Raw genomic sequence first — 27,628 nt, forward strand, 5'->3', positions numbered from 1 at the left:
TTTTATTTACTCGTGTTGTGTGAATCCTAAATGAGAAACCTTAAACCTCATGTCACACTTCCATGTCGCATGCTGAATGTGAATGAATGAAAACAGTTTTGATTCTGTGACATTGTCACATTGGTTGGAAACAAGTGACATTTAGATTATATTTCCTTGTGGCATTGCTAATTTTAGTCAAATAAAACTTTCTCTTTCACTGGAAGTTTCTTCCTGTTAGTGAAAATAAGGGGCTTTATTTTGAAGGAATGCGATGGTCAACAGGAAGTAACACGTCTCTTGCTGAAAAGGGAACAGAGGCTGATGTCATAAGACCCAGACTGACAGGTACGGCATCAAATCATCCGCAGGTGAGTTCTCGACACAAACAAACTGATAATAAAGTAATAATGAGAATTTATGTAGTCGATAATTGATATTGATTATGTAGTTGATAATTGTAAAAAGAATTGCCAGAATTGTCCGATTGTTTGTGTGAAATGTGTGACGGAGTGTTTGAGTTTCTAGAAGATTTAGGAGTTTTTACTGCAGCATTTAGAACCAGAACTTTCACCTAAAAGAAAACCAACCAACAAACATCTGTTGTCAAACTTTTTTTGCAACTTACGACAACGTTACAAATATTCATTGTTCTGTTCCTCAGAGAAAGCTCATGAAACCCAAACACCACATCATTTTGCTTTGGCAGATAAAACCTCTGCTGCATATTTCACAGTTGCTAAATAAAGAACTTTACGAAGGCGACAAAGAGAACAATCTGGCTGCCACACAGTGAAACCACATCTACATATTTGGGTTTGATAGTGCTGTTGATCGATACCTGGGCTTCTGCTTACTTTGCCACGCACTTTAACACATTCATGCACTGACCCATTCACCTCTACAAATACCTCACACACACACACACACACACACACACACACACACACACACACACACACACACAGGCAAAGATGAAAAAATACCATAATTCGCTGAACCAATCTGCAAAAATGAACCGCCTTGTGTTGCAGGTGTTCGGTGGACTGTGAAGATGGCCGTTGTCACCGTGCCGACCGGTGGAAGAAGCGCATTTTCATCACCTCACCACCTCTTGAAGGCCTTTTGCTTCGGGGCGCAGACCCACACCAGTGTCACCACAGCTCTTGGGGTGGGAGGAATTCACGTACAGCTCTTAACCGTCTCCAGATGTTCAGTATAAAACGATGAGATGGAATTGTTTTGAATCTCTGGCAGACCATGCAGATCATGGCGGGCCTGTTCAACATCGGACTCGGGCCGGGACGAACCAGCACAGGTTCTGGGGATTTGAGCAGCTTGGGTGCTGCTTACTGGCTGGGCTCTGTGGTAAAATGACATTTTTAGATCACGTCACATGTCTTCTTAGCCCTGTTAGCTGTGAATTGTTGCCTGTTCATCAGATTTTAGTTTTTGTGAAAGGGTTACCTAATCAATGTCTGCTGACCTCCCATCAGTTCGTTGTAACTGGAATCATGTCCATTTTGGCCGGACAGTTCCCGTCCTCCTGCTTGGTGAGTAGAGTCTGATAAACACGAGGAGCGTCAAACACTGCTTGAATTGCTCTTTTAATTAAAGGGATCTTTCCCCTCAGGTGGGCTTCACTGTTTTCATGAACATTGCGGGCGCCATCTTTGCCGTCACCGGCGCCGTGCTGTACGCGCTGGACCTGAGAAAGGCCTCAGTCCTCTGGATGTGTGAGCGCAGCAGCAAAAATGCTGATTTTTATGAAGACAACTGCACAAAAGTGGCGCACTTGGTCCAGGTAAGCATACATCGGAAGTTAAACTAAGAGAGTCCACACTGAGTGGCTCTTGTAAAAATGAGATATTGAATTGAAAATAACTTTTTTCACTCTGTCCTCCATCAGACTCTGTTGACGTCCATGGACACCACGTTGGTCGCCGCGGCCGTTCTTCACCTCTTTGGCGATATTAGATTCGCTATTCTGGGCATCGAGGCTCTGGTCAGCGGGATAAAGGAGGAAGACGTGTGGACCAAGAAGACAATAAACAAAATGTACAGAGTCAACATGATTTAGAGAATATTCAGAAAGGTGAAGCAAACTGGCGTAGAATCGTGGCTGTGATCCATATTTGTTGAATTCGATTCAGTAAAAGTCAACTAAAGTAAATCTTTATTTTGTTTTTTCTTAGTGAAAGTCTAACTTCAAACGGGGTGATTTTGAAGATCAGCAGTAATTCAAGGCTCATTAACCACCTTTTGAAAGTCATCTTGTTTGAATAAAATACGTAATATAAAAGAAGAATCGGCTGTTTTTTTTCTGTTCCAATTCCTCACTTAAATTCCATTCACTTCATTTGTTTTAGCTCACTTGTTGCTTAAGTTTAGTATATACATATCCTGACAGGATCTGTTCCACTAAGAGCGTCCGTCAATTACATTTCAAGAGACGCGAATGATTTTATTTTGAAGGGTTAGAACGAGCGTCAGGAAGTATTGGTTTTCTCTGTTGTTTGGTGAACCATCCGTCCAGGTGCAATCGGCCTACAGCCCCCAACCAGGTGAGACCTCTGCACACGCAGACACATCATTCATGATCATTCTACCTTTGTAATAATCAAATTAGTAGTAAGACAGTTTGTTCTTGGTTGTTTAGAAGTTGTATTAATGTTTAATTAAAGGTTAAGAGGGGGCAGTTATGGAAGATGTTACTGACAATTTAAATCTTTTTCATCATTTTGAAAAGTTTCCGTGTGTGCTTGTATGTTATTGGTCGACGTTCAATACCCAGATTCCTCCTTTTCGTGAAAGCTTTGTATCTTTCTGCGGTGGCTTTAGGATGAGAGGTTGAGATGGTCGAGTACTTTCTGCGAAACACGAGTGTAGTTAACTTCTTTCATGTATGCAGATGAAGTATGAATGAGACAGACATCCAGCTGTGTATTTTCATTTATACCTCAGTAAAACCTGTAAGCATGAGTTCATAGTCTCTATTATTTTAAGTCTCCTTGATATTGAGTCAGTGAGTTATTATCCAATCAAGAGTTAAATTGATTCATCTATTTCTGCAGTGTAGAGATTCAAATCTAAAGAGCTTTTACTTTGACAAAATATTTCTTCCACAGATTCCAGTGACTGTTGACTTTTGGAGGTTATCAAACACTTTGTCTCTGCTCAACACGTGTAGCTGTACCTTGCGAATCATTACCAGGTAATCTAGCCAACATGCACGTAGACTTAGTAATTACCAGAATGGGATATTAGCATCGTAGTGAACTAGAACTAAGCCCTGGTCTAAGAGATGTCCGTCGCTCTTGTCAGAGACGAGGGAGTGACCGTCGTCACCGTGGCAACGGACAGTAAGAGCATGTTGCCGCCTCTGTGTCGAATCCTCAAGACTCTCTGCTGCTCCGGGTCCACGGGGCTGATGGAGAGAGATGTAACTGCAGCTCTCGGGGTGAGAACAATGTTTAAATGTATCCAAGCATCAGTACGTGGAGTTTTTTTACAGTATAAGACAGTGAGGTTTAAATGTTTGGGATGTTTTATAGACTATGCAGGTCATGGTGGGCCTGTTCAACATTGGACTCGGGCCGGGACGACCTTACATGCAACCCGACAGTTTGACCTTCACGGGAGCTGCTTACTGGCTGGGTGGCGTGGTGATGTCACAATGCTCTGTTAATATTAGTGGTTGTTATGTTCCACTAAACCAATGAAATGACCAGAACTTTTTAGAATTTAAATTATTTGATGAAAGAAAGATTTCGTAAAGGGATGCCGACATCTGATTCCACAGAATAACATCTGTGTGACATAATTCATGGAAATAAAAAGTTTTTCACAGATCTTCCTAAAAACAAACAAATGAAATGCATTGTAGTTAATGTTGATTTCTCTGTCCAGTTCAGCGTAGCTGGAATCATGTCCATTCTTGCCGGCCGGTTCCCTTCTCTTTACTTGGTAAGTAAAGTCTGAATAAACACCAAGGCCAGTGTCAGAATGTCTCAATCCTCATCAGTTAAATGAACACTGTTGCGTTTTCTTTTTACAATGTTGAAAACATTCATCCAAAATAAATCAGTGATTTAACCCTAATCCTATATTTGGACAGGTGGGAGATTTGATGAATCTTTTAATGTGATCTATATAAAAAAGGCCATGGACTGCCGTTGTGCGTTGAGAGTCGTACACACGATGGGGTCTTTTCTCTCAGGTGGGCTTCGCCGTGCTGGTGAACATAGTCGGATCCATCTCGGCCGTTGTTGGGATCGTGCAGAGTTCCGTGGACTTGGCGGCCGCCCCCGCCGCCGGGATGTGTGACGGCTACACTGCTGAATTTCACAACGACAACTGCATTTATGTGGCGCAATATTTCCAGGTGAGCGCGCCTTCATGCTTCAGGCACTGTGACACTTCTCTCAGCTCACGCTTTCCCACTGAAGTCATAACGCTCTCAAATCTGCCAGGAAAAAAAGCTGCAGTGCAGAGAAGTTAATAGAATATAAACTATATTCAGCTGCGGGTGAATCCACATTGTGTGCCTTAGCAGTGAGTGTTAGTATTTACTGCAGCGGGACAGTATATTGATTCAAAATGATAACTGTGTTGTGAAAATGAAGGAACCCAATGCAACACTGTCGCTCTATTCGCAGTTTTAGAATTCCTGTAAAGCATTTATTGTCTATGAATGAGGCTGACTTCTTTCTTCTTCATTTCTTGTGCATGTCAGCGTCTGTTGACGGGCTTGGATGTGACTCTGATCGTCCTGGCTGTTCTCCACCTGTGTGTCTCCATCAGCTTTGCTGTGCTGGGCATCAAGGCTTTGGTCAACAGGGAGAGAGAAGAGGTGCAAATCTGGACCTGCAGCATTCAGAAAGATAAAGCAGAGAAGAAATAATACAATAGCTGTTGTCGGGATGCTTTTAGCTACATTTCTAGTGTATAATTCAATCCTATTTTCTGTGCAAACAGGTTGACAAAGATGATGAAGACCAGCACTTGATGAAGGAAGCACTCCTGACCAATCCTGCTGCTTAAAGCCCACTCAACTTACACGCAGATCCACCAGTCACTGGAATACTTTGCACTTACTTGGTGAAAGTAATCTAAACTGGTTAATATTACACATGCACTTCTTTTTTCCAGTCTTGTTTTTGTGTTTATGTTCTACACATTTGCTTTTGAAGTGATTTTTAAAGAAGGCTTCATCAAATAAAAGGCATGACTCGCGGGCTGCAGGGCTGGTGTCTGTAATGAAACTGTTTCCCACCAGGTGGTGTCCATTCCCTTAAATACACATTCTAGTTCATACCTGCTCTGTTTTACTTCTACTTCGTCTTATTTTGAGAAGGAAGTAAGCTCTGCTTTATCTTATGCTGACATTAGCTTTATATTGAAGATATGTGTTTCAAATAGAGTCTGTCTGTCGGTCCACTGAGGATCATGCATATGATATTTCTTGCACCCTTTTTCATTGCTTATTTAGTTCTATTCATTTCCTCCCTATTTGGCAGAGCGTCCACAGTGCCGAATAATTGCTCTGGGTTCGTAATTTTGAAGTTATTTTGAATTCTCATTCAAAGCTTCGCTGACAATATAAATCAATCTAAAGTTTGCTGCATAGCTGTATTGTATTAGATAGAATTAGATAGTTAGTTTCTGATCCCCCCCCCCCCAAAAACAAATCCCTCTTTAATACCCCTAAATGCATTCTAACAATAAACCAATGCAAATTAATCAGATTTTATATTGTTTGTCTATATTATAGACTACAGTATATTGTCTTTTAAAGATGTGTGACCCTTGTACATTAAAAACAATGTCTAAGTTTTGAACAATGCTACAACACTAAGCTGATGAAAGGGTGAATGGTGAGAAGCTATTGTGCACTGAAGGGCAAAGAAGGAGTTCTGTTGTTATAAAGTCCAGACTCTCAGGCATGTGAGACCCCCCCACGCCTATTTTCCTGGAGCCTACAAAAAAAGATTCTGTAACTCTTGAAAATGACAGCAGGTCCCTTGAATATACTTGTTGAAACGTGTTGAATTTCTGTTGCTCAATGGTCACGAACACACAGAGCGGCGACACGCACGTCTGCGTATGTGTTATCAATGCAGAATGTTGAGGTGTAAGATGTCTATGTAACCTGTGCTCTCAGGGCCAAAATCAAAAGCAGGAATAAATGTACTGGGATCCTTCTTTATTAGCAGTGAGGGCCGCTGGTGCCCTTAAAACCCAGCTCCCCTCCATGAAAGTGCATGCGCGTGAAGCTGTGCAAACAGGTGAATTCATAGGAAATTCTGTGAATGAATGAATGTGTAATTGTTTTGGATCTCTTCCACATACGCTTGCTGGGGCTCGCTGCCCAGAGGAATGGAATGTGAGGAGGGAGGACAGAAGGTCACGATGGGGGAGGAAATTCAAACATGGTGTTTGAGGACGAGGACCTAAAGTTAAGACCGTTGTCTTTTTAAACAGTCTGAATGTTTTTTTATCCAGCAAATTTTTTATGCAGAAGTCATCATTATTTTTATTAAAAATAGCAAAACCGACAAAAAACCTGAAAACTAAATGAATTGTTTAACTCTTTCACAATGTGTTTTCAGTTTGCGAAATTTTATTCTGACATTTTTGGTTGGCTAGAAATGTCTCAATCAGCCTTCTATTGACTTTAGCTCCTCCCCTTTGTGTCACTTCCGGTTGCAAAAAAACAAGATGGTGACGACAAAACACTAAAATGGTGGCAAAAAAGCATAGCTCAAGACTTCAAAATGGCAGTGATGTCACGTTGGCTATTTTCACTTTTACATATTGAATAACAAACATTTATGTGCTTATCTTAAAATAAGCAAATGATGCAGAAAACTGGCCCCTCCCACGTAGCCTCTGACCTAAACCATCCGATTCAAATGCTATTTTCTATTTTTACCCAAATGACTGTGTTGTCATTGACAGATTGAGGACGAGCTGAGGATCACGCTGAGGTGACGGGCGGCAGCACAATGCGTTCCTGCAGAGCGGGCGAATCTTTTCGTCCCCTCGTGATGTTTTTCTGCGTTCCTGAGGTCAACTGACGGGACGGCGTCAATGCAGGGCTGTGTGGCCCAATCATATTCATGCTAGAGTAATTCGGGTCTGATTAAAAGCATCACTTACCCTATTTCAATGTTTCGTGTCAGCAGCCCCTTTAACCCACCTGGGCGTGGACAGAAACCGACCCGAAGCCTTTTCGAGGGAGAACAGACCGGGATCACGTCGGAAATTTTACGTTGATGATTCTACTAAGTTGTATTTTAGTTGTTGGAGTAGTAGTTGGATTCACGGTGTTGTATTTGCGTACATTGAGATACATTTTGGTTCAAATACTCATTGGCCCATTAGCATCGCGGAAAGTGGTGGAGACCAAAAGCAGAGCTAAAAGAAAGTGAATTTTGGACCTGTATTCATTAGCCGGCAAGAAATGCAACTCCAAAAGAATGATAATGTGTTCTTCATCTGCTGGACGTGTGAATAAGTGACTATGTTACGTCACCTCACTTTGTCCACTTTCACTAAATACCACAAAAGTTGCTCCTGGTTACAAATACATCCAGAAAATTCTGAAAGGTCATCCCATATTGCAGAAACATTTGTCAATATTGATCATTTTCAGGCTTCTTTTCTGTGGATTTATTTTTCTCCAGATAAGGAATTGGCAGATAAAGCATTTTGTGGGTCTCTGCATTGGTGTAACGTCTCACTCACCAGTGGAAAGTACTTGAAAGAGTTCTGCTTCATTAAAAGCAGAGGGAAAGTCTAAATTCCTTCGGCCTCAGTCTTGGTCCTTTAGCAAACAGGTATCCAGGCAACAAGGTCTGTCTCATCCGCAAGCCACATTTGGTAATTTGGTTATTTTTAATGACATGAAAAGTCTCTCTGAGCACTTCAAATTCATGACAACGGTTCCTACTGTTATGAAAATGTTGTAAATCTATTATGCTTTACAAAATAAAATGTGTCCTTTGGGTTCATGAAGCCCTTTACTCCATTTCATTTTCCATGCCGTTGTATATCCTCTTGTTATGCACCGATGTCCTTCAGGGTTGTCTGTCTCTTTACAAGCTGTTGAGACTTGTATGTGACTTGCAGTATAAATAAATTGGATGACCTTGAATCTGTAGGAGGACACAGATAGAGAGAGGACTTTGGAACTAGACCCCAGATTCTCAACCTATTTGTTTGGTTCATAAATCCAATTCATCTCACAAGCAGTAGTTCACCTATTATGCTGTGAGCATACAAGGGAAATAATGAGTTTTGTATGGAAATGTCATTTTGGAGAAGACAGGGTTGGTTTGACGGGTTGTCTCCAGTGAACATGAGAGATCTTCATCCTGAAATACAACACTAGTTTTCCCTTTGATTGTAAAATTAGGTAATTTGGCCTTTTGTCATGAGAGCTCAGAGGTCACTGTGTTGACCTTTGCAGAGGTTTACATGATCAGACTCCCTTACTGGTAACAGGTGCTTGTGGTTTTAGATTTGCAGTATATGTACCTTGATCAAAACGTCAATTTCAATCTTTAAATTCTTGATTTAAGTTGTTGTTTGTTAACTTTTCTTTGCATCTTGAATCAAAAGTTGCTTCCGTTTCAATCTCCAATCTAAGAAATTGCCGTAAAAATACACCTAAACAAGAATCTTTGACCCACATGTTTTCCTTTGCACTTGTTCATCGCTATTTTAGCACTTTACTCGTGGCCCTGTGATACACCGCAGGGCCATGAGTCTTTATACGCCGAAGATAGAAAAGCCACAACCACATAATTATAGAGCACAATGGGTGTTTCCAAACCAGCTAACCAGAATTTCCTTTTTCCACTTCTCTCTTTCTTTCCCCTTAAGATGTTCGATTTGTCCACGGAGCATTCGGGCTGTTTCATCGGTGGCTTTATGACTCCTCGGAGGATTGGGATTACAGGTGGTACATTTAGCTTTGAGGAATTAACGTATTAAAGGAAAAGCTTTTATAGTGTATTGCATTAACAGATGACATATTGGGATCAGAAGAGTGACCACATTTGGTGTAATTGTTATTATTTTGCATAATAGATTCATGAATAGCACCGTCATTATTATTATTATAACTATCAACGCCTGGGCGGCTTTATAAATGTTTAAGCAGGTGTTATTACCACCTCAAAACCATGACAAATCCCCCCAAAAAGAAGACAAAATCAGATGTTATTCATATTTTCACCCCGTCCACAGATAGTCGAAGGTTTGTGTGTCAGAAAAAAACACACAAACTATGAGTCAGTCACAAAAAACAAAAACAAACAAATTACTTTTGACCGAGTTTATTGGGAAGATTTATAAAGTTTATTGTTTTGATGCAACCAGTGATTTTGTATCAGACAGAGATAATTCAAATGTAACATATGGAAATAGATATTACAAAACTGTGCAAAAACATCTTATCAATATTTCACTATATATAAGGAATGTTTTGGTAAAATAGTCAAATGTTTTAGATGATAACATAAAAACAACATACAAAGAACTCACACCGATTAAAGCGGTCTAAAATATACGTCAAATAAAAACATCTAAAACAATAGCAGTTCAGTGGTGTCTTTTTTTCAGTGTAAACATGCCGTATTTCTTTCAAAGTAGTGTTGATGTTGTACAGATCCCGTCTCGTGATTTACCCAGAACTCAATTAAGTAAATCTTTCGGCTTTGAGCGGGTGAAACCTTTCCGTTTGTGCACATAAGAAGAGCTCTGCTGGGCAGCTGGTTTACTGTTCTCCTCAGACGAAAAGACGTGAAATCAAAATGAAGAATGTCTCTGGAAAATATCCAGAGACATTTTTCTCTGACGGTGTGTCAGCAAGGCGAGGTCGCCGCTTACCACCGCGCACACGTTATCTACATAAGACAGACGGATCCCACGTCAACTACTTTTCCTGCATAAAAAAAGGCCCCCACGTCCGCCTGAAACTGACCGTCGTACATCAAGAACAACAAGTCTTCAGCGACTGTGAACTTCTGATTGAGTAATCTCGTAACAAACAGAGGGGAATAATGTCCCAGGTATCCCTCCGCGGGGTTTCTTCCCCATCATTTATATCTTCTATCCTACTCTGAATCAAGGGTGTCGTATGTTGCACTGATTATTGAACCCATCAGGACAGACTTTGTAATATTACATCGTAGAAATAAAATGGACTGGATTTGAACTGTTGTGTATTTTAAAGGCGCAGGCAGCGAGGGACTCCGTGATCTGCGTCCGTAAACGCAAAGTCACCAAAAAACTGAATGATTGAATTTTCTCTGCGTCTCAAACTTCAGTCCGAGTGAACGCAGACGTAGATGTTCTTGTGCTCCTTCCAGTAGTGCAGCTCATCCGAGAAGCTCCAGGAGCACGCCAGGTCCTTGCTGGTTTTGACCGCGTGGACCATGTAGCTGCCGGGCAGCTTCTCGTACAGGACCTCGGCCACGCCCACTGCCGTCAGCTTCTTCTCACTCTGGATCAGCTGCTGGATGGGACTGCCGTCCACCGGCTCGGGCGACGAGCTGTAGGACACGCAGATGTTGAGCTTCTCGTCCGATGACGTGAGCTGGAAGCGGCTCTTCCCCATGGCGTTGTGGTGATCCTTCTTGTTGGCGAACAGGCCGGAGGGAGACTTGAAAACGCGCACGGACCAGCCCACCCAGTCGTACTTCTTCTTCAGCTTCTCTACGATGGCGTCGGCCAACTGCTGGTTGGTTAAGCTTGACTCGTCTCTCACCAGCTGGCGTGAATCGATCTCCGCCTGTTTGGGGAAGCTGACGATGCAGTCTTCGATGACGGCGTTCATTTTGAGCTGGATGGTCTTCATCTTCTCGGCCCAGTCTTTCAGCAGCGCGTCCTCCTCGTCGTACCCCTTCAGAGAGGCGTGGCCCAGCAGCGCGATGAGTCCGATGCAGAACAGGTTCTTCAGCCGGGCGCAGAACTCCTCCACCGGCCGGCGACTTTTCTGCTGATAGTTCAGCGTGATCTCGAGGACAGATTCCCCGGAGATGGTGTCCCCGGTCACAGAGTTGTAGAGGGTGTGGAGGTTTTTTTCACCACCCGTCTTGGCAAAATGTTCGAGGAAAAGCTTCTTCTTGACTTCCCGGAACTTGGGTTTGGCGTTGAGGATGTCCATGTACTTCCTGAACTGGTTGGTGATGTTCTCCTCAACTGGGAAATACACAGCGTCCAACCCGCTCTTCTTAATCTCCTCGTTGATCTGCTGGAGCTCTTCGGAGATCACCTCCAGGCGATCTCGCACCTTCTGAAACTGCTCCTTCATGAACGCCGCCTCTTTGCTTTCCACGTTGTCCAGAGCCAGTTTGACAATTGGAGCGGCGATGGAGAAAATGGGGAAAAGGTCGCCGGCGATGCTGGCCACCATTTCAGCTCCATGTTCAAAGATTTCCATCACATGCTCCACCAATTCCTTCTTCTCCGACACGAGCTGCTGCAGCTGGTTTGCCATCTTTGCTGACGTCTCTCAAGCTGATTTCAAACGGAGAAAGGTGGTTAGAAACAGTCGGTTGTGATATTCAAGCGAGAAAACCTCCTCTAGGAAACAATCCAACTGAACACTAATGAGGGAGAAAGTATGAAAAGCTTTCGGTTTTACACAGAGGAACAGCAGATGTCGGGTTTTTCTTGAGCGACTCACTGTCGTTTTTTCAGTGTTGTTGGACTGCGGCCCGCTCCCTTCGCTCCAACGCAGCAAAAGCTGATAAGGAAAGAGAAAGACAGCCGAGTGAGCTTCAGTGCTGCTCGGTGGCCACACCCAGTGAGCAATGACTCAACAATGCAGCGACGCACGGCCGGCATTGGCTGGATTGTCTGCATTGTCATTCGTGTGGTTACTGTTGGAAAATATACCGTTTCAGCGACGCGGTGCAATGAAGCTTTAAAGTTCACGTTGTGGGAATAATGGAGGTATCTGCTGTTGGTTTTAAACAGGCAGGGTAATCTATCGTTTCAAGTATCACACTTTTTTCTCCTACTGAGCTCAAGTTTAAACGTACATTAAAGTGATAAAAGTCTAAAACCCCTTGTCTTGCAGTCTGTCTTTACTATTCTCAAGAAGCAATAGTTTAAGATAAGATATAAAAGGCGGATCAAATCATAACAGGTATAATAACAGATTTATTTTCATCACAACTGAGCAAATTAAACTGATATTCTATGGCTGAAAGGTGTGGGGAAGATGACTGAGAGGACTTTAAGTTACGAGTTTCTCTGTCTCTGAATTAGTCACATTCTAACTTTGGGTAAATCATTGTACACATCTTAAATCCTTGGCCTATAATAACACAGATATAAAAAACGTTTAGCGATGCTAGATGACTCCTTATATCAAGAGAATTGCATTGTGTCCATTGGATTTGGAAAATCATATCTAAGAAAGCACATCCTCCCTCATGTTAGGAAACGGAGAAAAAGACTGTGAGAGAAACCCGGGCGGATGTTCAGACGTGTTCTTTTGCAAAAGTGGAAATGTTTAAACTGGGTGGAAATGGTACACTCTCCTACTGGCTCAACAAGCTCGAATGCAGCAGCTCGAGCTAATGAACCTGTCGTCACATGTTCTAATTCACGTTTATGGCCTCCGGAGGGTTTTCAGCAAATCGCGGCTGAAGGAGGAGCAGCAGCAGCAGATCGGACCAGTCGATAACGGAGCAGCGGGCGTGGGAAGTGATTAAGTGAAAAGGTTAAACTTGCTGGGCAAGGGTTCGTTTTCCAGTGAAACTCAGCACGTTACCACGGCAACAGGACAATGGAAAATAATCCGTCAGCTTGTTTGTCTCGCTGCCGAGGCGTGCTCGGTGCGGGTAATCCAGCTGGACCGCAGAAGACTTGTGAGAGAAGAGGATTCAATTCCAACATGGGTTTAAGATTTAGGGCGTAATCCAACATTTCTGAGAGACGTCTTTTAATTCTTTCCTTTCTCGCTGAGAAGGTCGATTTAACTCCTCTGTCCGGTACTCGTGAGATTTGAACAGAGCCAGGCTAGCTGTTTCCCCATATGACCAGGCCTTGTGCTAAGCTAACTAGCGGCTAGGTGTAGCTTCATGGACTACAGTGGCATAGATCTTCGCATCTACCAAATAAGCGATTTTTTCAAATTGGCAAACTACTTTTTTAAAGCATTCTTTGAATGCCATCCACAAAGTTATTTCTCTGTCAAAATATGTAAACTCTGCATAATTTCCTTGTATGCCATGAAAACAAAAACGTCAAAGTACAGCAGATTCCAGCAGGATGTTGGAGCATTTACAGTTACTGTATCTTATTGGATTTAGTCGTGCTAAAAGTGTGATTCCTGTTTTCCACTGATGTTATCTCTCTATTTCCCTCAAGGTCCCGAGGGAGGGAGGGGGGGGGGGGTGGGTGTAACCGCAGACTGAGTGCATGGGAAGCACCTTCACTCAGTTTAAACATAAAAGTGCTTGAAGAAATCACATTTTCAGAAACAGGGAGCTGGAGGTGCATCTCACCAGAGATATGAATGCCGGGCGAAAGACACAACAACAAGTTTGTGTTTTTTTACAACTATATTACACAAATATAGTGGGGAAAAGTAACTACTCGTGCTGTAACAAGAAACCATAACTTGGAGATTTTGGGTATTTTGATTTATGCTACTTATGCTAAATCTCAGCCGGAAACATTGTAATTAATGTTATATGCTATTTGTCATATAAAGAATACATTAAACGTTATACAATTAAAAAATAACGTCGTTCCCGACATGTTTGGCTCGTGACAGTTTAACTTGTGGCCTGTTGTTGGGTTTTCAGCAAATATTGACGACCTTATAGACGACCTTTGACCTCTCAGGTTCCTCTTGTGACGCTTGACTGCACAGAAAATAAGCAAGTAGCTAAAATGTGAATATATCAAGTAACGAATACATAATCATGTGGATCACAGGGGACGTATTCTGCAGAAGATACTTAGATAGCTACTATGGTACCAGCCGTGTGCGGCGAGCAGAAAGAGGAGGTTGTCTCTCAGAGGGCTCGTGTGTCTGCGGCAGAGCTTCCTCTGGGCACGCGGATGACCGCGCCGATCACTCACTCAACTTAATGGAGAAGGTATCGATCGGTCCGCGCGCGAGGCCTTCTAATTGCATCATCGCACAGAGCCAAACAAACATCGCAGGTTAACACCACAGAGCGGCTGCTCTGCTGCTACGCGAGTGGAAAACAGTCAAAGACTTCCTGGAAAAAGTGAAGCGGTGACAGCTGGAAACCAACGCCCAGACAGAACAGCTCAAACTGCATTAATGTAGTTATTTCCCCCCCAGATTCACTTAATCCCCCTCTTTACTTTATTAGATGACGCCGCGTTAAAAGAAAATCTGCGAATTCAACGGCTTTTTTTTTAAAAAACAGAACGCCGGGGAAAAGAAATGGAGTCGATGGTTCGATCGATTACTGCCTCGTCGCAGCGTTAAAAGTTCTACCGGCTCGAGTCTGTCCGCGGGGAAACGTTTTCGACGGTGGAAAAACGGACTCACCTGGAGAAAAAAACAAGGCCCCGCGGAAGGAAAACAAAACTCAACTTTGCGGACGCGTTGACTCGCGCGCGGTCACGTGACTCCCGCGTGACGCAGGCGCGCCCAGCAGAAAGCGAAAGACTAAAGAGGCTGTGAGCATAATATTATAATAATAATATAAGATTCTATTACAGGTCCACCTCCACCCGTTTGATGAACAGCGGCGTGTTGTTAACGCGTTGTTGCTGCTGAAGGAGGTGCGTTTAGGCTTTATAATTGGGACAGGTTTGAACTCAAAAGGGGCTTTTAATTTAACTGAGTAACGATGACCAATGATGACAAAACCGTTCATGTTTTTTGTGTTTATTACAAATTAAAGTAAATACATAAGTATCTCGACAAAGTTGATTGTGGAATGAGGATTTGGGCCGTTCGCCCTGCAGCAACATATTGCACCAAAAGCAGCAAGAATATTAGAATTGATTTTGTTTTAAACACATGTGTTATATATTCCACATTTTTCCTTTTTTTTGATGTTCTATATGTAGGTGGTAAATATTCTCTGAAACGTATGTAAAAGGAAAAAACAATCTCAACTCAAGGGCCAGAAAATATTTTGGCACATAACTTGCAAAATAACATTTGAAAACTTCCAGTCTCAAGTCTCCATGCTAAGTTGCTAACATGTTAGACAGAGCTAGTTTGTTTTAGACATCAGAAACAGCGGTTTTATCAAACGATCCCAGCTCGAGGTACGATTACTTTCTTGTTCCACAGCTTTCAAATGTTAATAATAAACTGGGAAGCTTAAAAACCCAAAATATGGGTACTGCATCTCATCAGTGCATAAAGTAGCACTGCTCAAGGAATTACCGCTTCGCCCACAACGGTCCTATATACCAGGAAGATATAAACTATTTGTCCTTGACAGTTAACATACTATAACATTGTGTAAACCAACTCTCTTAAATCCAACAGGGACAGAAACACCACGAGAGTCACAACACTAAGCTGGCATGAAGATATACAGCTCTGAAAAGAAGAAAACACCCTGAAGCTGCTGCATCATTGACATATAAAAGATATACATAAAATAATTAAAAGCAATTACATGCCAAACAATGAATCACAAACCAGACGGAGCAGATTATGCATAGACAGAGACTAGATTGATGAATTCACTTTCTATATTTAATGTGTCTCTGGTAAAAACAATTCATGAATTTTGCTAATTTTGTTCCCGCGTGCGGCTGCACTTTAGGTTTTCTACTCGGGGTGGATACACAGGTAGGCTCTTTTGTGTTTTCCAAAGTAGTAACTATCCTCATGGAAGTTGTTGGACTCCACCACTTCCTTGTAATGGCTGACAGCGTGGACCAGGCAGTCGGGGAAGCTCCTGTTCAAAGCCTGAGCCACATCAACCATGTTCCCCTTCATCTTCTGACCTTCGATCTTCTCTTGGATCTCACTCTTGTTAATGGGCTTGGGGTCAACACAAAAAGAGACCACCACTTTGACCTTGCTGTTGGTCAGAATCTCAAACCAGTTGGCTCCTCCACTTCCGTGGCACTTCTTTCCTGCCAGCCAGTTGAAAAAGAAGATGCTTTCCTTGACGGCAAAGGCCCTGATGGACCACTTCACCCAGTCGTATTTCTTAACGAGAGACTCCAGGAGGGATTTGGCAAAGTCGAGGTTGACGGCGCCGGGATTCTCCTGCAGCAGGTGCTCCATGTCCAGCTTGGCTTGATCTGCAAAGTTATCTGTACAGTCATCCACAGCCGCTTTCATTCGATTCTCCACATCCTCCATCCGTCCCTGCCACTTCTTCACCATCTCCTCCCCCACCACCCCTTCCTTCAGGGCGGAGTGGCCCATCACGGCGATGATGCCCACCACAAAAAGCTTCTTCAGCCGGGCGCAGAAATCCTCCACCGCCCTCCTGCTCCTCTGCTCCGTGGTCACCACTGTTTCGAGCAGTGGGTCCCCGGCGGCGCTTTCCCCAACGACAGCGTTGTAGAGGGCGTCCAGGTTCAGGTCGGCGTCAGTGTTTTCGTAGTGGCTGATGAACTTCTCCATTTTCTTCTCTTTGAACTTCGGCTTGGCGTTGACAAAGTCCTGGAACTTTTCGTACTGGCTGAGCATCTGCGCCTCCCGATCAAAGTTCTGCTTGTTGATTGACGTCCTCTGCAGCTCCAGCGCAATCTGATCGATCTCACCTTGGATTCCCTCGAGTTTCTGGTTGACCAGCTCGAACTGCTCAGTCAGGTAGCGAGCCTCCTTGCTGTCTGGGTTGCTGAGTATCTCGGCCGAAGCCACAAACACGGCTTCCAGGACGGGGTGGAGCTGGCCCACGGTGGCGGCGAGCACCTCCGAGGCTTGCCCCATGATCTCCACGCCTTTCTCGACCTTGTCCCTGTTCAGCACGAGCCAATCTGCCACACTGTTCATCTTTGTATTGTGTGTTTTACGCTAACTAATAACTGTTTTCAGCTGCCAGAGGCTTTGCTGGTGCCTGAAAGAAGAAGAAACATGAAACCATGGTAAAGGTCATTACAGTTTTCTAGATTTCAACTGAAGTTTGGCACATTTTCTTCTCACAGGACATTTTCCTGACAATGAAAACCCTCCAATAAAGCCAACGGCAGGTCATGTCTGCACATGTAGGCATCCAGTTTCAGGGCGCACCCTCACAGCCTCGGCTAATGACAGGGACCCGTTTTTTTTTTTTAAAGCATTGGTGGCATTGACACACAGAAGACAAGCTCGTTAAAGTACACAAACGAGGCACACATGGATGGCGATTCAGAACAGATATCAAACACAGCGTGTGTACTCAGGAATTATGACGTATTGCGCAACATGGCAGCGTTGGCCCTTTGGAATATCTTCTTTTCTTTTTTTTTTAACTGCTCCAACAATAGCCAGGACACAAAGCAAACACAGATGTTCGCTACACGGTAAAAGAAAGGGGTTTACTTTGGTAACGATAGTGGGGTTTTTCGATGTAAAATACACAAGAGAGATGAGCTAACTAATGTCTCACGGCCTGGAGCCCATATCCAGTTGAGAAAAAGGCACACCCAGGTCTGAGAGAAGAAAATTCCCCACCACTGCACTTGCTCAATACTGCAATCACACTTTTACTAATATTACAGAACAAAAAACAAACCCGACACATACAGAGATTTTTTCTGACGTTTTGGTATGAATGAAATACAGACAAATACAGGTTCACACCAATAATTGCTGCAGTGATGAGATCAGCGGTGTCATTTTACAGCCTTCACTTACACTACGCTAATTACATCTAATCTATTCAGCCATCAGTGCTACGAAGATGTATCCACATTTCCGTGTGATGGAAATAAAACAATGCATCATTTAAAATATAATGTGTAACTGCAGAATTCCATTGCATTCTGATTTAAAAACAGAGATAAAATAACAGTGAGGAAATAATACTTACAGTGTAATTGTTTAAGGCTTGTGTTTGAAAAAAAGTCTTCACTTGTAAACCCACCCCCAAAGAAAGTTAGTCTCCGTTCAGCACAGACGGTGAAATGTATTTTGTGAAAGGAAAAAGGCGAGTCCAACACGCACTTGATCAAACACTGATCTCCCCTTTCAATGCTACACAGCTTCAATAGGAACCACAAACGTAAGCCTCTAACGAGACCACATCCCCCAAAGGACTCATCTCTACCGATGACACGTCTCTTCAATTTAGACTTTTTCCCCTTACTTTTAAGGAAATAAAAAAAAGAACAAGAAAAGCCAAATAAACAAATCTGAATTTTGAGTTTTTCCTTCTTTCTTTCTCTTTCTTTGAACCAACTTTAAGCGATGGTTCACTGGTGACAAGGATGATGGAGATGCTAAATAAAGAAATAGAGCAGGAAAAAAAATGTACTCACCTTTCTAGCCAAATATCCAGTGGACTACGGTCCAGTTATCCAGTAGTCCAGCTGTGCCTGTGAGCACCAAGCTCTTTGGGATGTATATATAGACTCTCTCTCTCTCTCTCTCTCCCCCTCCCTCCCTCCTGGTGTCTCTCTCATCACTCCCCCTTTGGAACTCCTCCATCCCGTTCCGGCATTCCTCAGAAACCCACTGAGAGGGATGAGGGGCCGGCACAGACACAGATAACATCCTGTAAACACTCCCCACGCAGGGACACCATGCACCCTGGGAAAATGTTGAAAAATACAACGTTTTTTGTGCGTGTCTGTGCATGTGTGTGTGTTTGTGTGTGTCTGTTAGCGAGAGAAACACACAGACGAGGGGATTGAGAGGAAGAATCAAAAGGAGACCAATGGCAGCAGGGCTCAGCCGAGCGACCCAGGAGCACAAAACCCCTCTTGTTGTAGCTCAAGGTTGCCATGGTGACTGAACTGGTTCCTCTAACTTCTGTGAGGCTTTGCATGCTGCAAAAACCATTAGGCTAGCTCTGTTAGAACGCTAAATATTTAAAATACATCATTGTACTTTTTAAGAAAAAGGCCTTTTGAGATAATTTGGTAAATGTTGAGGGATGACGATGGCCCCGCTGGGGGAAGTGCTCGGTCCGTCACAGTGCTGCTCAGTGAAAGACGGTCTGTGTCTTCCCAGGACACACCATGACAGTCGGAGCTCACTCATGGCCTTTGTGCTTAAAGCGGGCCGTGACACACGCGGCATCGATGTCACCGTCCTCCGTAACGGATCCCAAAGAGGCGGGAACAGGAAGAGGAGGGAAGGATGTCTGCTGTGAAATTGGTACTCGTCAGCAGGGCACGGGTGGAGAGGTGGAGAGCTGCTTTCGCAGGGACCCAGCAGTACGTGGCGTGATGGGTGGCACAGGCCGACGCCGGGGAACACACGCTGCGTGAAACGCCCGAGTTGTGCTGTTTAACAAGAGACGACTTTCCCTTGTGTTTGCAGAGAAGACCATCCGTCTGCGGACTAGGAGAGAGGCTCTGGCTCCAGCATCCATGGAAAAGTGTTGAACTTGGGGAAAGGTTTTGTGGTATTCAGACTCCCCAGGTGGAAACACAAGTGAAATATTTGAGATAATGACGGCCAGCTGAGGAAAGAGCTTGAGGGCATTAGGCTGTTTTTGTCTGTCTTTACTCAGCATGCACCCACTCGGCACGTTGGGGGAGCTGAAGTAATCTCCTGCTTTTTTAATGCATCAATTTATCAGGGTAGAGTTGGAACTATAAGATTGTTGTTTGATTGTGAGACATTGCCAGAGGCCACAAACCGCAGCTTGTCTGGGCCAAGATCATCACCCGTATAATATTTCTGCTTCCACTTTAATGGCAGGAAAAGCAGGTTTGTGTTCACACGAGCCTTGATTCAATTAAAACTGATGCAACTGGATAAAAACAAGTCAGCAGTGTTTGATAAAATGTAAGACGATACACTAGTGCAGGGTGTATGTGTAGATGTATTATGCACAATGTCAAAGCCAGCTCAATAGAGATCAATAACCCTCCATCACGACAAGAATCTGTGTGTGTTTACAACGAATGAGTAAGACTGTGGCCTCTTTTTCCTACTTGAAGTTGTGAATATTTCATGAATGCATTTATTCCTTTGCTGCCACAGCGTGAGATTTTATCATGGGGAACATTTGCAGGCATGTAAAATACTCCAGTCATTGTCAGCATCATTTAAACTGCCGCATGAACAATAATCTGTGTTCATAATCATCTAGATATGTATTTCATGATTATCTGGATGAAAGAATTGCATATTAAAAAAAAGCTGGAAGATTTATGTTGAGGGCTTTGTGATCAGGTCTCATTCAAGTGTAGCAGAAAACCACATTCTTAAGAAACAAAAATAATCCATCAAGATGAAAGGTCACCTCGATCCGCCTCATCTTGCGAGCGGAAAACAATTCCAGTAAAAGCTGCAAGACGTGAGTGATTCCAGGTGAAGAGTTGTTTTCGCTTCAGAACGTTCGTAACCGCGTTAAAGGACCCTGACGTATTTGAGTGACAGCTGTTATAACAGCTGGTCTAATTCCCGAAATGCCGGGCGAAGGTACTCAGTCCGGTTGAGAAGAATATGTTTTAACTCATCATCCACATTCAATAGATACTAAGTGCCAAAGTGCTGAAAAGTTAGATAAATTAGTTCAATTCTTGATTTAATAATGTCTACATAATTTAGATATTTAAGCTGCCAGTGTGTGCAAAGGAATCGGCTCAAACTCTTCACATCGAAACTTTTCCATCCGGGATTGTTTATGATGACGTAAAAAAACCTCAACGTCAGCATAAATTTGAGAAGACCGGTAGTTTGGGTGTGAAGGTGGTGTCTTCTCTCTGTGTAATGCCCCCCCGTCTACCCCTCTCCGGGTGTTTCCTGGTCACAGACAACATGGCGTCCGGTGACAGACTACAACATCACTGAGTACGAAAAAGTCCAGGGAGGGCAGGGACGCAGGAAAAGTCCTTCCATAATTCATTTCAAGGTTTCATAGAAATCTAAAGTGACTCTTGGCTGACTCTTATCGCTATCACTGATCCGAGCAGTGTGTTTCAATCGTGAATGATCCAAGAGACAAGAGACAGTATCACAAAAATGGCTTTTAATGACCAAAGATGACAAAACTGTTCATGTTTATTACAAATTAAGAGTAAATATAAGATGATTGTCGAATAACGCGTTTTGGCTGTTCGCTCTGCAGCAACATATCGCACCAAAAGCACCAAAATTAGAACTCATTTTGTTTTAAACACACGTGTCTACAATTGGGCAATATCAAGATAACCCTTTTCCCTTTTTTGAAACAAAATTGAGAAACCGTATTGAAAAACCAAAAAAACAACTCAAGGGCATGAAAATATTTTGGCACATAACTTGTAGATTGACATTTGAAAACTTCCTATTTCAAGTCTCCATGCTAAGTTAAGCTAACGAGCTCCTGACTGTAGCCTCGCTTTTTACACACAGACATGTAAGACAGGGCTAGTTCATGCTAGACTTCAGAAACGACGGTTTTATCAAACAATTCCACCAGGAGGCACAATCACTTTCTTGTTCCACAGCTTTCAAATGTCAATAATGAACTGGGAAGCTTGAACAAACCCTACCAGACAAATATGGGTACTGCATCACGTCAGTGCATAAAGCAGCACTGCTCAAGGAATTACCGCTTCGCCAACAGTGGTCTGACGTACCGAGGAGCGCGTCCAGGTATAAACTATGTGGCAAAGTACTTGACGGTTAACAGACTATAATATCGTAGCAAACAAGTCTTTTAATATCCAACAGGGACAGAAACACCACGAGAGTCACAACAGCAGTCAAAGCTGGCATGGAGATATACAGCTCTGAAAAGAAGAAAAAAAAAAAACCATATCATCGACATATAAAAGATGTACGTAAAATAATTAAAAACAATTACATGCCAAACACTGAATCACAAACCAGACGGAGAATATTATGCAGAGACTAGATTGATTAATTCACTTTCTATATTCATTGTCTCTGGTAAAAACATTTCATGAATTTTGCTAATTTTGTTCCCGCGTGCAGCTGCACTTTAGGTTTTCTACTCGGGGTGGATACACAGGTAGGTTCCTTTTCGTTTTCCATAGTAGTAACTATCCTCATGGAAGTTGTTGGACTCCACCACTTCCTTGTAATGGCTGACAGCGTGGACCAGGCAGTCGGGGAAGCTACTGCTCAAAGCCTGAGCCACATCAACCATGTTCCCCTTCATCTTCTGACCTTCGATCTTCTCTTGGATCTCACTCTTGTTAATGGGCTTGGGGTCAACACAAAAAGAGACCACCACTATGACCTTGCTGTTGGTCAGAATCTCAAACCAGTTGGCTCCTCCACTTCCGTGGCACTTCTTTCCTGCCAGCCAGTTGAAAAAGAAGAAGCGCTCCTTGACGGCAAAGGCCCTGATGGACCACTTCACCCAGTCGTATTTCTTAACGAGAGACTCCAGGAGGGATTTGGCGAGGTCGAGCTTGATGGCGCCGGATTTCTCCTTCACCAGGTGCTCCATGTCCAGCTTGGCTTGAACTGCAAAGTTATCTGTACAGTCATCCACAGCCGCTTTCATTCGATTCTCCACATCCTCCATCCGTCCCTGCCACTTCTTCACCATCTCCTCCCCCACCACCCCTTCCTTCAGGGCGGAGTGGCCCATCACGGCGATGATGCCCACCACAAAAAGCTTCTTCAGCCCGGCGCAGAAATCCTCCACCGTCCTCCTGCTCCTCTTCTTCACTGACACCAGTATTTCGAGCAGTGGGTATCTCATGGGCCCATTCCCAACGACGGCGTTGTAGAGGGCGTCCAGGTTCCGGTCGGCGCCGGTGTTTTCATAGTGCCGGATGAACATCCCCATTTTTATCTCTTTGTACTCTGGCTTGGCGTTGAGAAAGTCCTGTAACTTGTCGTACTGGCTGCGCATGTGCATCTCGTATTCAAAGTTCTGCTTGTTGATCGACCCGATCTGCAGCTCCTCCATGATCTGATTGATCTCACCTTGGATTCCCACGAGTTTCTGGTTGACCAGCTCGAACTGCTCAGTCAGGTAGCGAGCCTCTTTGCTGTCCGGGTTTTTGAGTATCATTGCTGAAGTCTTGAACACGGCCTCCAAGACGGGGTGGAGTTTTCCCACGGTGGCGGCGAGCACCTCAGAGGCTTCCCCCATGATCTCCACGCCTTTCTCGATGTTGTCCCTGTTCAGCACGAGCCAATCTGCCACACCGTCCATCTTTGTATTGTGTGTTTTACGCTAACTAATAACTGTTTTCAGCTGCCAGAGGCTTTGCTGGTGCCTGAAAGAAGAAGAAACATGAAACCATGGTAAAGGTCATTACAGTTTCCTAGATTTCAACTGAAGTTTGGCACATTTTCTTCTCACAGCACATTTTCCTGACAATGAAAACCCTCCAATCAAGCCAACGGCAGGTCATGTCTGCACATGTAGGCATCCAGTTTCATGGCGCACCCTCACAGCCTCGGCTAATGACAGGGACCCGTTTTTTTTACAGCATTGACACATCAGAAGACAAGCTCATTAACGTACACAAACGAGGCACACATGGATGGCGATTTAGAACAAATATCAAACAAGGTCTGTACTCAGGAATTATGACGTATTGCACAACATTGCAGAAATAGATCCAGGTCTGAGAGAAGAAACTTCCCCTCCACTGCTCCTGTTCAATAATGCAATCAGACTTTTACTAATTATTACAGAACAAAATACATAGTTAAAACCCAACAGTTTTGGTATGAATAAAATAGACAATTACAGGCTTACATGTATACCCACAGAAAATGGACACCAATAATTGCTGCACTGATGAGATCAGCGGTGTCATTTTACAGGCTTCACTTACACTACACTAATTACATCTGATTTATTCAGCCATCAGTGCTTTTAAGATGCATCCATGTTTCCATGGGATGACAATAAAACAATATTTAATATGGAATTTGTAAATCCAGAATTACATTGTATTCTAATTTAAAAGTAATAAAATAACAGTGTGACAAAAATACTTACAAAGTAGTTATTTTGGCTTGGCTTTGAAAAAAATCTTCACTTGTAAAACTCAAAAAAGTTTGTTATGTAAAAATGTATTTTGTGAAAGGAAAAAAGTTGAGTCCAACAACGGCACTCGATCAAACACTGGGCTTCCCTTTCAATGCTACACAGCTTCAATAGGAACCACAAACGTAAGTGTTCAACCACATCCCCCAATATATATAGACCTACTCTCTCTCGTCACTCCTTCTTTGGAACTCCTCCATCCCGTTCCAGAATTCCTCAGAAATTCACTGAGAGGGATGAGGCCACTTTCACCCTGGGAAAATAGAAACAAATGACACTTGATACTTCTGCTTTGCTAATACTGACAAAAGCAAAAATGCATTATCTCTAAACTTTTGCTGCATCTTGAATCAACAATCTGCAAAAATGAGAAGACAATAGGATTTATTTTTTTGCCATATTAATGTCATTTTATATAAAGTTCATGACTGTTTTGTCTGATTACACTACATTCAATGCCAAAACACAGAAAACAGAGCTTGTGTCGTCTCTATTGTTTGTGTCTAAGGCTGAAAAGATAAATGACTTCCTGGTTAGAGGAAGCTATTGACCACATTTTATCTTTCTGACCTTAACCAATGGCTATTGTTTCCTCCTCGCCACAAGATGTCTCTTCGGCCCACCGCAAAAGCCCCGCGGTGGCTCGTCCAATGAGAAGAACACACACAGCACTCTCTGGAAAGGGTTGGCATTTGAAGACATCAACGGCCCTAATTGAAACACAAGAGAAAAGTCTGCAATATAACTTGAGATTTGTTTAGTTGTCTACCATATAAAAAGGAAACAGATGCAGCGACATGTTTCCAATTGGAACTTCATGAAGGAAAAAAACAAAAGGTGCTCAGCCTGAAACAGCCAAGTTTTCATTTTGGCAAGCAGCTTTAAACAAAGCAAACTAAATGTGGATGGCCTACTCTGACCAGTTCAACCTGATTATTTCTGTGAACCGTTTTTATTTTTATGGACACAGTTATCTATACAGGCAGAGTAAACAGTCAAGATGCCAGAGTCACATAACAAAGCAAACATGACGAGCACTTACAGACGTTGACTTTCACTCCCTGTATCCAAGCCACCAATTAACATCAGTCTTTCGTAGGATTGCTTCATAGATAGAATTATTATATTTATCACATTATTAACACTTATTATTATTAGCACTAAATTAGAGAAAAATATGTTTGATTGTGGGATATTTCCAGAGGCCACAAACAGCAGTTTTTCCGAGCAAAACAGAAGACCACATTCTTAAGAGACAAAAATCATCCAGGTATTTAGATATTAAAGTCTGAACTGCAGTAGCGGAGCTGCCAGTGTGGGCAAAAGAATCGGCACAAACGCTTCACACTGAGACTATATGAAGGGTTTAGAAACGTCAGCTCTTCTTCACATCAACACTTTTCCATCCGGGAATGTTTATGATGGCGTAAAAAAATCTGAAGGTCAGGTAGTTTGGATGGGAAGGTGGTGTCTTCCCTCTATTGGCGCCCCCCGTCTACCCCCCTCCAGGTGTTTCCAATCATATAAGATTTTTAGAGGAAAGATTTCAACATCTCAACATCAGTCAGGCACCAGCGATCTGTATGCGCAACAGCGACTCCAGCAGCGAGAGGCCGGCGCCCCCCCCCTCCTCCCCCGCCACGAGCCCATCTGTCAATCACACAGATCAATACTAACTCGGGTTGGATTTGAGGAAACAGATCGAGGTTCCCGGGGCTGAGAGAAGCCGACTTATTGATTGCAGGCAAACTCACCTACGGGTGAGTCTCACACAACAGAGTCAGAGCACCTTCGAGCTCCACACCAAATCCAATTACTCTCCCTGGCCGACATGTTGTTTAGTCACGCTGTCGCGTTCCTAACTTCTTAGAAACTCACGCTGGGGTTAGAAGATATTTCACAAAGCAGATCAATACAGCAATTACGTCTGTGGTTCACGAAAGCTTCGGTGGACGGACCAATAAAGCACCAGGGGACTGGTCGCGCTTTGGTTTAAAAACTCAACCAGCTGGTTGATGAGGCCTCGCACCGTCATCCACCAGGTGTTTGTGACAGAGTGAACTCCTACACAGAAACCCAGATTAAAACCAGCTGACGCAGGAGCTCGTGGCTTTAACTCGGCTCCTTATCGTTCGCCATCGTCCTTCCGATATCACGGCCATAACCTGTTCACCAAAATCACGTGCTACTAAACAGAGATCCTCTCAGTTTGAACTGTTAGTGGGCCAAATGCAAATAATGCAGTAAATACTGATTGGAGGGAAAATGCAGGAATTGCCACCATAGAAACACAAAACAAAATATATTTGCTTTGTCATAATTTGATGGAAAATATGCATTAAATAACATTCCAATTTTATTTTGTATTGGATTGCTGAATGCAATATATTTGTTATTGTAACATGAAATAAAATGCGAGGTGAGCGGGTCCAGCAGAGGGCAGAACAGGCCTGCCGGTAATGAATGCTAAGTGCTTTTTTAAAATTTCATTTGGAGGTGTGATAGAAAAAAACGGTAGAAACTTTGCTTTGAGCAGAGCTCATCTGCCCTGACACCAGCTCATAACAGATATCAGATTAAAACAGTTGCCTCGGAGACGTCAGCTGCAGGGAAAATACAATCGACTTTAAATTCAGTTTCATTTGTTATTGATCTGCAGCTTCAGGAGATGGATTCTGCTTCCGTAGGCGGCAGAAAAAGAAAATTCGGAAAGCTCTTCTTTGCAGTTGTGTTGATGGAAAAGCTAACTGGTGTAAATGAGAAGCCCACTGCTAACATTGTCATGGTTTCTTATATTACGCCATAGTTAAGCTTTGTGTTTTGTTCATTCCTAAGCTGCTGTCAAAGATCTGCACTTGGCATGTTTGTTCTTGCCTCGGGCTCTTGACTCATTAAATCCGCTCCTGCGTCCCAATTTGTTGATGTTCTCATGAGAATTTGACTCAGATCGCGACGGATCAACCCACTGAGAGTCTCTGTGACGGGGGCATTTCCTGGTTCTCCTCTCTTTCATTTCCTCCTTCTCACGCTTTTACTCATTCACCTCCCACTCCCTCGGGGTCCTGATCCACAACATCAGTGATTCACAACCAGACTCGCCTAGTTTCTGTTACAGGTGAAAGAGATGAAAGTGTGTGTGTGGGGGGGGGGAGACGTTTCTCACCCTGTAACATAAGAACATTCCTGCAAAATAATTAAAACCATTCTTCAGTCAGTCTGGCAACATGTGTTTATTATTCCCAAATCAATTAAATATGTGAAAGGCTGTTTTCTGTGAGAACACAAAGGAGTTGTTTGCCTTTTGTGAGGCTCTTGCCTCATCTGCTAAACTAAGAATGACAAAAAGGACAAAAGACAGACGGACAGGTGAAGACTACGAATGAGGAGAGACAGACGGGTTCCCAGCAGGAACAGACAGAGAGGTCCGTGTGGGCACCGACCTGCTGCAAACGAGGGAGGGAGGAAATCCGGGAGCCGTTGGGACTACGACAGCGCTGGGACGGGGGGAGGACGGGGGGAGGACGGGGGGAGGACGGGGGGAC

The 27,628-nt window shown here is 43.4% G+C and overlaps 5 protein-coding genes across 11 annotated transcripts; 2 read left to right on the forward strand and 3 right to left on the reverse strand.

Moving 5' to 3' along the window:
• The first annotated feature begins 88 nt into the window (after window positions 1-88).
• LOC120810119 (uncharacterized) lies at window positions 89-2,287 on the forward strand. Of its 2 annotated transcripts, XM_040164403.2 has the most exons (7): window positions 89-350; window positions 1,014-1,150; window positions 1,237-1,347; window positions 1,476-1,532; window positions 1,613-1,783; window positions 1,889-2,074; window positions 2,175-2,287. In XM_040164403.2, the coding sequence occupies exons 2-6, from the start codon at window positions 1,034-1,036 to the stop codon at window positions 2,057-2,059; spliced, it is 627 nt and encodes a 208-aa protein (XP_040020337.2). In that variant the 5' UTR covers window positions 89-350; window positions 1,014-1,033; the 3' UTR covers window positions 2,060-2,074; window positions 2,175-2,287. The 2 variants fall into 2 exon arrangements, with proteins under 2 accessions (XP_040020337.2, XP_040020336.2); XM_040164402.2 differs by having other exon boundaries at window positions 252-350; window positions 1,889-2,287.
• A 216-nt stretch (window positions 2,288-2,503) lies between these two features.
• LOC120810120 (uncharacterized) lies at window positions 2,504-5,217 on the forward strand. The gene is made up of 8 exons (XM_040164404.2): window positions 2,504-2,543; window positions 3,108-3,193; window positions 3,304-3,439; window positions 3,534-3,644; window positions 3,889-3,945; window positions 4,199-4,363; window positions 4,715-4,831; window positions 4,957-5,217. Exons 3-8 carry the CDS (start codon window positions 3,350-3,352, stop codon window positions 5,020-5,022), a joined length of 606 nt encoding a protein of 201 aa, XP_040020338.2. The 5' UTR covers window positions 2,504-2,543; window positions 3,108-3,193; window positions 3,304-3,349; the 3' UTR covers window positions 5,023-5,217.
• Window positions 5,218-9,307: 4,090 nt separating this feature from the next.
• Window positions 9,308-26,599, reverse strand: rpz4 (rapunzel 4). Of its 5 annotated transcripts, none has more exons than XM_078094550.1 (3): window positions 26,589-26,599; window positions 11,678-11,740; window positions 9,308-11,508 (listed from the first exon to the last, which is right to left on the reverse strand). In XM_078094550.1, the coding sequence occupies exon 3, from the start codon at window positions 11,486-11,488 to the stop codon at window positions 10,313-10,315; it is 1,176 nt and encodes a 391-aa protein (XP_077950676.1). In that variant the 5' UTR covers window positions 11,489-11,508; window positions 11,678-11,740; window positions 26,589-26,599; the 3' UTR covers window positions 9,308-10,312. The 5 variants fall into 5 exon arrangements, with proteins under 5 accessions (XP_077950676.1, XP_077950675.1, XP_077950677.1 ...); XM_078094549.1 differs by lacking the exon at window positions 26,589-26,599 and adding an exon at window positions 18,427-18,624 and having other exon boundaries at window positions 11,678-11,737; XM_078094551.1 differs by lacking the exon at window positions 26,589-26,599 and adding an exon at window positions 18,427-18,535 and having other exon boundaries at window positions 11,636-11,737.
• On the reverse strand, window positions 14,860-18,430 carry LOC120810115 (protein rapunzel). Its single transcript, XM_040164393.2, has 2 exons — window positions 17,979-18,430; window positions 14,860-17,024 (listed from the first exon to the last, which is right to left on the reverse strand). The coding sequence occupies exon 2, from the start codon at window positions 16,958-16,960 to the stop codon at window positions 15,779-15,781; it is 1,182 nt and encodes a 393-aa protein (XP_040020327.2). The 5' UTR covers window positions 16,961-17,024; window positions 17,979-18,430; the 3' UTR covers window positions 14,860-15,778.
• Window positions 21,071-24,938, reverse strand: LOC120810114 (protein rapunzel-like). 2 transcript variants are annotated; one of them, XM_040164389.2, is made up of 4 exons: window positions 24,856-24,938; window positions 24,657-24,761; window positions 24,252-24,339; window positions 21,071-23,304 (listed from the first exon to the last, which is right to left on the reverse strand). In XM_040164389.2, exon 4 carries the CDS (start codon window positions 23,238-23,240, stop codon window positions 22,059-22,061), a length of 1,182 nt encoding a protein of 393 aa, XP_040020323.2. In that variant the 5' UTR covers window positions 23,241-23,304; window positions 24,252-24,339; window positions 24,657-24,761; window positions 24,856-24,938; the 3' UTR covers window positions 21,071-22,058. The 2 variants fall into 2 exon arrangements, with proteins under 2 accessions (XP_040020323.2, XP_040020325.2); XM_040164391.2 differs by lacking the exons at window positions 24,657-24,761; window positions 24,856-24,938 and having other exon boundaries at window positions 24,039-24,294.
• Window positions 26,600-27,628: the final 1,029 nt, after the last annotated feature.

The sequence above is a fragment of the Gasterosteus aculeatus genome, chromosome 20, assembly GCF_964276395.1.
Source record: "Gasterosteus aculeatus chromosome 20, fGasAcu3.hap1.1, whole genome shotgun sequence".
NCBI classification, from domain to species: Eukaryota; Metazoa; Chordata; class Actinopteri; order Perciformes; family Gasterosteidae; genus Gasterosteus; species Gasterosteus aculeatus.

Bases quoted from the DNA above. Each gene is read 5' to 3' on its own strand.
- LOC120810119 (XM_040164403.2), top strand. From the start codon at position 1,034: ATGGCCGTTGTCACCGTGCCGACCGGTGGAAGAAGCGCATTTTCATCA. The intron at 1,151-1,236 runs GTGGGAGGAATT...AATCTCTGGCAG, and splicing joins GTGTCACCACAGCTCTTGGG to ACCATGCAGATCATGGCGGG. The intron at 1,784-1,888 runs GTAAGCATACAT...GTCCTCCATCAG, and splicing joins AAGTGGCGCACTTGGTCCAG to ACTCTGTTGACGTCCATGGA.
- LOC120810120 (XM_040164404.2), top strand. From the start codon at position 3,350: ATGTTGCCGCCTCTGTGTCGAATCCTCAAGACTCTCTGCTGCTCCGGG. The intron at 3,645-3,888 runs GTGATGTCACAA...TTCTCTGTCCAG, and splicing joins CTTACTGGCTGGGTGGCGTG to TTCAGCGTAGCTGGAATCAT. The intron at 4,832-4,956 runs GTGCAAATCTGG...CTGTGCAAACAG, and splicing joins TCAACAGGGAGAGAGAAGAG to GTTGACAAAGATGATGAAGA.
- rpz4 (XM_078094550.1), bottom strand. From the start codon at position 11,488: ATGGCAAACCAGCTGCAGCAGCTCGTGTCGGAGAAGAAGGAATTGGTG.
- LOC120810115 (XM_040164393.2), bottom strand. From the start codon at position 16,960: ATGAACAGTGTGGCAGATTGGCTCGTGCTGAACAGGGACAAGGTCGAG.
- LOC120810114 (XM_040164389.2), bottom strand. From the start codon at position 23,240: ATGGACGGTGTGGCAGATTGGCTCGTGCTGAACAGGGACAACATCGAG.